Here is a 10516-nt window from a genome sequence, read left to right on the forward strand (position 1 = left end):
AGGAGGGTCAGGTGTTTGGGTTCGGTGGTGAGTGCCTTTCAGCGGTTTGGTTTCAGCATTTTGGCGCTTATGCAGTTTTGGTTAGAGGGGAATTGGGTTCAGGTTCGCAAGATTTGTCAGGTTAAGGGGAGCATTAGCTGTTAGGGTTAGAGGATTTAACATTGGGTTAAGGATTATAGAGGTTAGGGTTCAGGGGAGTTTAGGGTCGGCGATTTGAGGGTTTTGGTTTAGGTTAGTAGTGAGGGTACAGGGTTAGTGTTAGGGGTTGTGAGGAGGTTAGCATTCCGAGTTGGGTTCAAGATTTATTATTTTATTGGAACAGTGCACATTCATCAACAAGAATAAACAGCGGAAATGCGGCATACTTCTAAATGCTGGTTTTCACCTGTAGCCCCAAGGCGGGTTTCTTTACATCAGGATAAACATCTAACATTAATCAACAAAATATACATCACATAAAACACGGACAGTCATGCAATTGGAGACAGTTCTCCTGCATATCCGTTGTTTCAAGCAGTTCTAGATGAAAGAGCCATCGTGTCATCTCATCAGTGGATCAGAGAAGTTATGCTCAATATGTGCACACATCTGCAACAAGCCAAGTTTGAAAGTAAACAAGAAGCTGTACCATCCATTGACGAAAAAAAGACTGGTTCACTTCTGTACCGTAAATTCGTTTCAATTCCAAGATGCAGCTCTCAATTCCAAATATGCATCGACGGTCAGCACTGACGCTCCTCTCGCCTCATCCTCAGCTCCACAAGCCATCCATCCGCACCAGCGCAGACTGTGCAACAGCACTGTCATCTCCACTAAATAAACCAGGCCTGTGAAAAATGCTCATTACGGGTGCAAAGAACAAGCACCTGGATTTGGAATTTGGTGAGCGGGTTAGGGTTAAGTGTTAGGTAGTTGGGGGGATAGGGTTGGGTGTGAGAAAGTCAGCGTTAAAGGTTGGATTAAGCAGGTTTGGGTTTAATGTTATGAGTTGGATTTAGAAATTAGGCAGTCATCTAGGCAGTTAAGCCTTTGGGTTAGAGGGTGAGCTGTGAGAGGTTAGGGTAGGAGTTTGAGGTTAGGCATTTGTGTTAGGAGTCATCAGTGGGGTTAGGGTTTAAGAGTCGGGTTTGGGGTTCAGATAAGGTAGGATTCAGGGTAAGGGTTAGGCCGTTAGGATGCTTGGGTTAGGTGGTAAGGTGTTTTGAAGTTCAGTGCGAGGGTTCAAAGAATCAGGTTCGAGGGTTAGGTGTTAAAAGAGGAGGGTCAGGTGTTCGGATTGGGTGTTTCGGCAGTTAGGCAGTTTTCCTTAAGTGATTAGGTATTTGTGGTTGGAAGGTTATCGAGAATTCGGATGAAGGTTTAGGGTTTGCGCTAGGAGTTGGATTTGGGGTGAGAGGTCAGAAGATTTAAGGTTTTAGGTGTTATGTGTAGGTGGTTCAGGGGTTATGGTTTACGTTGGGGGTTAATTTTGGGATTGGGTGAGGGGATTAGGGATAAAGTAGGGTAGGGGTGTCCAAACTTGTTCTTCAAGGGCCGCTATCCTGCATGCATTCCATCTCTCCCCGTTGCAACACACCAGATTCAGATGATCAGCTCATCAGCCATCTTTGAAGCAGCATTACAACGATCCTGATTATTTGAATCAGATGTGTTGCTCGTGGGAGAGCTGGAAAACAGGCAGGACAGCAGCCCTTGAGGACCGAGTTCGGACACCCCTGGGTTTCAGGGTAAAGGGAAATTAGGATTAAGGTTAAAGTTTAGTGAGCATTTTGGATGTTGTTCAAGTGGTTAGGGGTAGGATTAGGAGTTAAAAGTTAGAGGGTTGACATTAGGGGTTTATGGTTGAGGTGAGGGTACGATGTTCAGGGTTACAGCTCAAGGTTTGAGATTGGGGTTAGGGTTAGACTCCAATTGACAACACCCCAAACGTGTATTCTTTCGGGTTGCGGTGACTAACTGATCACATTTCAGAATGACCTCGAACCCTCTCACTGTTCCTCTAACCTAAACCATAGCCCAACTTTAAAACACTAAACCCTAACCCCCCCATCCTTCTAAAAGCGTTGAAACACCAAACCCAAACCGCCTGGATGCCGAACCCGAACAGCCTAAATGTGTCATCGCCTAACCCTAACCCTAACACCGGACTATCCTCTTGAACAAAACCCCTCGAACCCTTAGTCTGAATGCCTAACCCTTAATGCCTATACATCTAACCACCTAACCCAAGATGCCTTATCTGCCTCACCCTAACTTCTAACCTCAAGTGCTAACCCTAAACATCATACCCTCACCTCAACCGCAAACGCCTTTTAACACCGTCAACCCTCGTAACTTTTAACCCTTAATCCTACCCTTCACCACCTTAACCATATCCCAAATGCCAACTCAAAATTTTAACCTTAATCCTAATTTCCCTTTACCCTGAAACCCAGGGGTGTCCAAACTCAGTGCTCAAGGGGTGCTGTCCTGGCCGTTTTCCACCTCTCCCGACTGCAACACACCTGATTCAGATGATCAGCTCATCAGCCATCTCTGAAGCAGCATTCCAACGATCCTGATTATTTGAATCAGGCGTGTTGCTCCTGGGAGAGCTGGAAAACAGGCAGGACAGCACCCCTTGAGGACCGAGTTTGGACACCCCTGGGTTTGAGGGTAAAGGGAAATTAGGATTCAGGTTGAGGTTTAGAGTTAGCATTTGGAATATGGTTAAAGTGGTTAGGGGTAGGATTAAGGGTTAAAAGTTAGAGGGTTGACAGTGTTAGGGGTTTATGGTTGAGGTGAAGGTACGATGTTCAGGGTTAGCGCTCGAGGTTTGAGATTGGGGTTAGAAATTAGGGTGAGGCAGATAGGCATCTTGGGTTAGGTGGTTAGATGTATAGGCATTAAAGGTTAGGCGTTCAGAGTAAGGGTTTGAGGGACTTTGTTTAAGAGGATAGTCAGGTGTTCGGGTTACGGTTAGGCGATGACGCATTTAGGCTGTTCGGGTTCGGCATACAGGCGGTTTGGGTTTGGTGTTTCGACGCTTTTAGAAGGATGCAAGGGTTAGGGTTTAGTGTTTAAAGTTGGGCTATGGTTTAGGTTAGAGGAACGGTGAGAGGGTTCGGGGTAATTCTGAAATGTGATCAGTTAAGTCACTGCAAACCTAAAGAATACACGTTTGAGGTGTCATAGGTTGGAGTTGGGGGTAGGATAAAGTGTAGGATTGAGGTTAGGTTGAGTGTTTGGGGTGGTGTTAGGTTCGGAGGTGATACATCTTTAGTTCACAACACTTGCAGCTGAAACAAAGCGCTTTACAGAACAGTTCACATCAATCACAAATAGTCATAACACAACAAGCATTAGTCGGTTTGGCAATTAAGCGATTATGTTTAGGCCGTTAAGAGTTACGCATTTTGGCGCCTGGTAGATGAACAAATAATGCATCTGCAAGACAGAAAGGAACCAGGACCGTTTGTGTGAATTTACCACACTGTATGTACAAAGCGAGGTTTTGGGGCAATTCCCCGACTCACGTCCGTCTGGAAGAGCTGCAGACACTGCTCTCGGATTTCCAAACGAAGCCAAACACGTCCACTTCCTGCCCGGCGTGCATCTTGTCCATCATCCCAACAATCACGATGAACCTGCCTGTCTGACCAACGCTGGCGCTGGGGGTGGGGTAAACATCAGGCATGTCAACTTTGGTTTATTGCTGTCAGTTACGAATGTAACGATTTCTTGCTTTATTATTGGGTTGTACAGAGCTCATCATGTAGTTACATCAGCTATATTCTTAACATTAGCCAGAAAGATATTTTGAAGCGCGATTCCTTTAGTGTACCTGCAGTGGACCACAATGGACGCAAAGGGCGGATTGGGCGCCTTTGACTTTCTTGGGGAACTTGAGCATGCCGATGGGAGAGAAGGGCCAGCTGGCGAAATGGAGCGGCGTGACCACACGTGGCATCTTGCCGGCATCGCTGGATTGCTACGAGATGAATATAAAGTGTTGGAGTGGCAAGCGTTGCACAGAACGAGCCATTCGATGCTTCTGATGTGTTGGATGTAGAACTTGCGTATGGTGTAATGCACCAGCACGGCGGAGTCCTCCACTGCCACGCGCATTCCCTTAGGTCCAGCAGCCCTGATCCGGCCAGTACTGGTCACACGTCCTTCATGGCAATGGACATCTTTCATTTTGTTTCAAATGGCAATTTCAGAGCCCTTGGAATGTTAATTCTCCACCATCGCTTTGACTATTCCTCCATTCTTCTCTTGCCACTTGCAATGGAAAGGAATTTTAGATCTAACTGAAGAAAATGAGGGTCCGACCCGAATGAAATTTTTGGGAGGATTGTGGGGATCAGAAGCGCCTTTTACGCCGGCGTTTTTCCACCCGTTTTGCTACATGACAACCACTCACTTCCTTCCTCTCCTTCAGGTGCGCCAACATGACAACAGTCGACACCTTCTGCTCCCAAATCATCCTCCAGAGATCAGCTATCGTGTCCTCTTTGGACCTGGCACAACAAAAATCTTGTTTTTTGTGAAGTAACTTGAATCAAGTGAACATCAACATACCTTGTGCTGCTGTGAATTTGTTCTTTATGGTGAAACCCTGTTCAAGGAAAACTTGTTAAAAAAAAAAAAATCACACGGTTATCCATCTTCCACTCACGTCGATGTTGAAGGTGATGTACGAGTGTTAGGGGGTTAGGTGTTAGGGTCCAACGATTGGGGTTAAGGATCAGAATTGGGTCAGGGGTTCGGGTTACGGAGTTTAGGCTTCGGCGTTAGGTTAGGGTTCTTCACTGTAAAATGTGAGAGCCCCTTTGGCCCTGCACGGCAAGCAGTGATAGCTGCCCTCTGCTGGTCAAACTTAGTCACTGCAACCTGAAAGAAAACAGGTCAAGGGTGTTCGAAGTTGGGGTGGTTCATGTTCGGAGTAGGATTAAAAGTTCATAGTGGGCTGAGGACTGGATGTGGTACATCGTTATTTACGTCGAGCTTTCACAACAGCTGCAGCGAAAACAAAGCGCTCCACAGAACAGTGAACATAAATTACAGTAATATAACACGACACACAAGACATGGACTGTCGTGCAATCACAACAACCAAGTCTGAATATGCCTTGTTTGGAGCACTTATCGATGGAAGAGGAGAAAATTAACATCTCCTTTCATCGATGGATCGGAGACATCATGCTCCAAATTGACTTCCCACATGTCTGCTGCAAGTTTGGAAGTATACAAGAAATTGTGGCGCCCTCTTACAAAAAATGATTCGAGGTTCAAGGTCAGGTGTTGGGGTTCAGCATGAGGATTTGGGGTCTTAGGGTAGGCATGTCCAGCTCCGGGGCTTGAGGGCCACCTTCCTGCCTGTTTTCCGACTCTGATGGGTGCAACTCACCGGATTCAGATGATCAGCTCATCAGCCAGCATTAGAACAATCCTGATTATTTGAATCAGGCGTGTTGCTCCTGTGTGAGCTGGAAAAATCGGCCGGACAGCGGTCCTTGATGCCAGAGTTTGGACACCCCTGGTTTTGGGAGTGAGAGGGTGAGTTCGGTGGTTAGGGTTTCATGTTAGAATCAGGTTTGGGATCGGAGGTTAGAGTAAGGCTAACAGGTTAAGGTTCGAGTTGGGATTAGGCAGTAAGCGTAAGGCGGGTCGACAGTTAAGATGTTCGGCGTTATGGGTTAAGGCGGTTATGCATTTATGGTTTGACTGTTCGAGTTAGGTATTTTGGCATTCGGGGTTAGAGTGTTACGGGGTTTAGGGTTTGGGTTTGAGGATTGGGGATGGGTTTCAGTATTGGGTCAAGTAATAGGGTTAGGAATAGAGGTTAGATAAATTTTGAGATTATGCTGAGGGTTAGAGTTAGAATAAGGGTCAGGGGTGCGTGTTAGGGCTTGGTTTAGAGGTTTAGTTGGATTAGCGTACAGAGTTTGGTTAGGGTTCTTCGCTCCAAAATCGGAGAGCCCCTTTAGTGGTGCACAAGCAGCAATAGCACCCCTAGCTGGTCAGAATTTGTCACTGCAACCTTCTGAAAGAATGCAGGTTAAGGGGTTTGGCGCTTGGGTTCAGAGTAGGATTTGAGTATAGAGTGGGGCGTTAGAAGTGGGGGTTAATGTTAGAAGTTATGCAATATATTGTTATTTATTTATAGTTACTGCTTTCATAACAGCTGCATCTGAAAGCACTTTTCAGGCGATTCACATGAAATTACAAAATATGGTCGTGAAACAACACATCAACAGTCATGCAATTGTTACCACTATACCTGCATCAGCCTTGTTTGAAGCAGGTATCGAAAGAAAATCCAAGTGTCCTTTGACCAGTGGATCAGAGACGTCATGCTCAAAGTGTTCATAACGTTCCACACTTCTTCTGCAACCATAGCTTGGGAAGAAACAAGAAGCTGTAGCATCTGTTGACGAAAAAAATTGAGGTTAGAACAGGGGTGGGCAATTCCAGTTCTAAAGCGCCACTATGCTGCATGTTTTCCATCTCTCCCTGTTACAAGACACCTGATTCAAATGAACAGGTTCAATATCAGGCTTCCACAGAGCTTGCTGATGATCTGATCGTTTGAATTGGGTATGTTGCAACAGGGAGAGTTGGAAAACGTGCAGGACAGCGACCCTCCAGGACTTGAGTTTGACATCTATGGGTTCGAGGACTAGTGTTAGGTTTGGGGGTAAGGCTTCTTCACCTTGAAATACGAGAGCCCCCTTTAGCTCTGCACGGCAAGCGGCGATAGCTGCCCTCTGCTGGTCAGAGTTGGTCACTGCAACCTTCTCAAAGAATACAGGTTTGGGGTTCAGCAAAAGAGACCCCAGGAGTCCAAAGTGTTTTATTTCACTCTTGCATCCAATACAAGGTTAATGGAGTACAGAAACGGACTTTTTCTTCACATTTAAATGCATCAAAGCGACAAAATTATTTGACACTCATTAGCAATGTAACATGCATTTCGCCACATGCTCTTCCATCCACATTAGCCCTAACGTTAGCTCAATGGTGAAAAACCAACCAGGGCACGGCCAAACTACACTTGGCCTTACATTTGATGAGCATTACAGCCCAGAACAGAAGAGCCCGCGTGTCGCTAAGCAATCCAGACGGATCCAGTGAAAACGCATTTCAAAGGGAAAAATAAAAATTAAGCAGATGAGAAAAGAGATGTTTACCTTTGACGTCGCCTGAACAACACGGCAATGTGCTGCGATTAGGTGACAGCGGCAACCAGAAACCTTCGAGGCCCCGCAATTACAGCAGGAGCTTGGGGTGCTTTGATACACTATCATCCAATACAAAGTTAATGGCGGAGTACGCCAACTTTATGATTTTCTTTTCTTCACACACATCAAAGCTACAACATTTGACATGCCCATTAGCCACCAGCATTCCGTGCGCTATTGCTCATGCATCCATGTTAGCCGTTAGCTCAATGGTTAAACAACCAAGGCGAACACAAATTACACTCGGCCTTACGTTTGATGAGCATACCGCATCAGAGCCCAGAACAGAGCCCGCATAGCACAGAAATCCGACTGAAGCAGCGAAAACGCATTTAAAAAGAAATAAAAAAACCAAGCGGATGAGAGATGCTTAGGTTCGACGTCCCCTGACAACCGCGGAGATCGAGCCGTGGTTAGATGACAAGCCAGTAAACCATTCGCACGCTCCATGTGCTCACCCATCCAGGTTAGCCGTTAGCTCGACGGCTAAATGCAATCAGGGCGAGCCCAAATTACACTCGGCCTTACGTTTGATGAGCACACCGCATCACAGCCCAAAACGAAGCAGCCCGCGTAGCAAAGCAATCCAGACTTAACAGGTGAAAGCGCATTTCAAAAGGAAAACCACGCAGATGAGATCCTTACATTCACAGCCCAAAACGAAGCAGCCCGCGTAGCAAAGCAATCCAGACTTAACAGGTGAAAGCGCATTTCAAAAGGAAAACCACGCAGATGAGATCCTTACGATTGAGTGGCCGGCAACAACAGCCGCCCCAGGGAGTCCCGGGTGCTTTCATTAGCTATTCCATCCAATACAAAGTTAATGGCGGAGTACGCCAGCTTTGTGACCTTTTCGCGTCGCACTGAGACACATCAAAGCAAATAAATATATTTGACATACTCGTCGGCCACGTAGCCATCCGGCGCGCTCCGCCACGCGCTCCTTCAAGTTATCCCAAACGTTTGCCCGTCACAAAATGGCCGCGGCCGCTTGACACTTTAGCTTCCCTTTAAATGCCAAACCGTATCACAGCCCAGAGCGGAAGAGCCCGCATACCACAGAAGCCCAGATTGAACTCGTAAAAAGAAGTTAAAAAAAAAGCAAGAAACAAACAAGCAAGAGAGAAGTCTTACGTTTGACGTCACTTGAAAGCAACGTGAACGCAGCTGAGAACTCGGAAGAGCATTAAATGACAGCGCAAACCGGAAAACGCTAACCGAGGGGGCCGGAACTAAATTGAGCCCAGGACTCACGGTTGATTTGATCGGCTGTGTCATCCAACACAACGTTAATGGCGGAGTACCCCAACTGTCTGACGTTTTCTTTGCATTGAAACACATCAAAGCAAAACAATTGTTTGACATACTCATTCGGTGCGCCCCGCCATGTGTTCATCCGTCCACGTTAGCTCAACGGCTAAACAGAAGCGCAGCGCGGCCGAATTACACTCTGGCTTCCGTTTAAACACCACACCGCATCACAGAACAGAATAGCCCGCATAGCACAGAAATCCAGACTGAACCAGTCAAAACACGCGTCGAAAGGAAAAAGAAACAAGCAAGAGGAGAGAAGTCTTACGTTTGACGTCACTTGAAAGCAGCGTGAACGCAGCTGAGAACGCGAAGAGCGATTAGATGACAGCGCCAACCGGAAAACGCCAAACTACATCGATCCCAGCAATCACGGGTGATTTGATCGGCTGTGTCGTCCAACACAACGTTAATGGCGGAGTACGCCAACTGTCTGACGTTTTCTTCGCATTCAAACGCATCAAAGCAACAAAACAATTTGACATACGCATTAGCCACTTTACGACACATCAATGCACGTTAACCGTTAGCTCTACGGCTAAACACGACCAGGGCTCTCCGAAATTACACTCGACCTTACGTTTGACTAACACACCTCATCATAGCCCAGAACGGAAGAGCCCGCGTAACACAGACACCCGGACTGAACTAGTGAAAGGGCTTTTAAAAGGGAAGGAAAGAAAAAACACGCCCGCTCGAGAAGAGACGCTTACGTTTGACGTCCCTCGAAAACCGCAGAGATGACGTGACGGCGCCAAGAGGAAGACGCCACAGCAGGGGCCCGGCAGCTACAGCGACCCCAAGAGTCAGTCCCGGGTGCTTTGATAAACGCTTTCATCCAATCCAAACTTCATGACAGAGCAGACCAACTGTCTGACTTATTTTCGCATTTAAACACATCAAGGCAAAGGAAAAAAATCTATATATGACATACCTATTAGCCACCTAACCATTCGATGCATCCGCCACGCGCTCATCCATCCACGTTTAGCAGTTAGTTCGGTCTGAACACAACCAGTTCGCGCTCAAATTGCACCCGGGCTTCCGTTTCATAAACACCCGGCATCACAGCCCAGAACTTGAGCCCCGCGAAACATAAATGTTCAAACTGATCCGGTGAAAATGGGGGTGGGGGAAGATGGCAAAGGGTACTTGCAGAGCATAGGCAGCAGAGATAAGATGACCTCAGAGCAACAAAATCCATTCTTTTACATAATCACTCAAAACTGGACGACCAGAGTCATGCAGTCGCGGTAATTCGTTCATTCGATCATTTCGTTCCCTCGTTTTCATTGGCGAAGTACACGCATGTGCTTTCAACAAAACACGTTTTTTTTTGTTTTGTTTTGTTTTTTATAAATAATGCAATTTACAATAGAAATGACGTCTCAAAAACACAAATTGCAATGGCGCGGCCTGTCCACCGTAGGGAGACACATTTTTGAGGTGCTCGTGTTGATTTTTTTTTTTCTTTTTTCATCCGTTTTCTGAACTGCTATATCCTCACAAGAGTCGCGGGGCTTGCTGGAGCCTATCCCAGCTGTCTTCGGGCAGTAGGCGGGGTACAAACTATCTTGCCTCAGGCTTCATTTTGGATTCCTTCAACAGTACATTACTGGACATGACTACCTCCGGCACGCTGTTGTGACCGAGAAACATTTCCTCCCAAATTCCTCTGAAGCCCCGTGAGAAGACAGCGAACAAGATCAATATTGACTTTTTTTTTCCCCCAAAATATTTATTTCATTTTGTGCATTCAAATGAAAACAAAAAAATATTCATATACATTTCATATAGCACTAAAACAAGAGCACAAGTGTTCCATGTGGCACTCACACGCACGTACACAATTTTCAAAGTGTTTTGAATACTATACTGTGCTCTATGTTACACATACGTACAGCACATTTGACAATAAAAGTTGTATTCAATTCGATTCAAAATACAGTGTGTTTCCATAGCTGCAGTTTTTTTCTTTT

The 10516-nt window shown here is 46.2% G+C and overlaps 1 protein-coding gene across 1 annotated transcript; it reads right to left on the reverse strand.

Annotated features, from left to right (window-relative positions):
• Positions 1–305: 305 nt before the first annotated feature.
• LOC109523872 (receptor-type tyrosine-protein phosphatase alpha-like) lies at positions 306–4107 on the reverse strand. Its single transcript, XM_019883313.1, has 4 exons — positions 3824–4107; positions 3516–3650; positions 3391–3426; positions 306–827 (listed from the first exon to the last, which is right to left on the reverse strand). Exons 1-4 carry the CDS (start codon positions 4105–4107, stop codon positions 752–754), a joined length of 531 nt encoding a protein of 176 aa, XP_019738872.1. The 3' UTR covers positions 306–751.
• Between the last annotated feature and the right edge of the window lie 6409 nt (positions 4108–10516).

The sequence above is a fragment of the Hippocampus comes genome, unplaced genomic scaffold (genome assembly GCF_001891065.2).
Source record: "Hippocampus comes isolate QL1 unplaced genomic scaffold, H_comes_QL1_v1.1 scaffold367, whole genome shotgun sequence".
NCBI lineage: Eukaryota > Metazoa > Chordata > Actinopteri > Syngnathiformes > Syngnathidae > Hippocampus > Hippocampus comes.

Coding starts and splice junctions, on each gene's coding strand:
- LOC109523872 (XM_019883313.1), bottom strand. CDS start 4,107: ATGCGCGTGGCAGTGGAGGACTCCGCCGTGCTGGTGCATTACACCATA. Junction 3,651..3,823: donor TCCATTGTGGTCCACTGCAG/GTACACTAAAGG, acceptor CCCCACCCCCAG/CGCCAGCGTTGGTCAGACAG. Junction 3,427..3,515: donor TGCAGCTCTTCCAGACGGAC/GTGAGTCGGGGA, acceptor TCTGTCTTGCAG/ATGCATTATTTGTTCATCTA.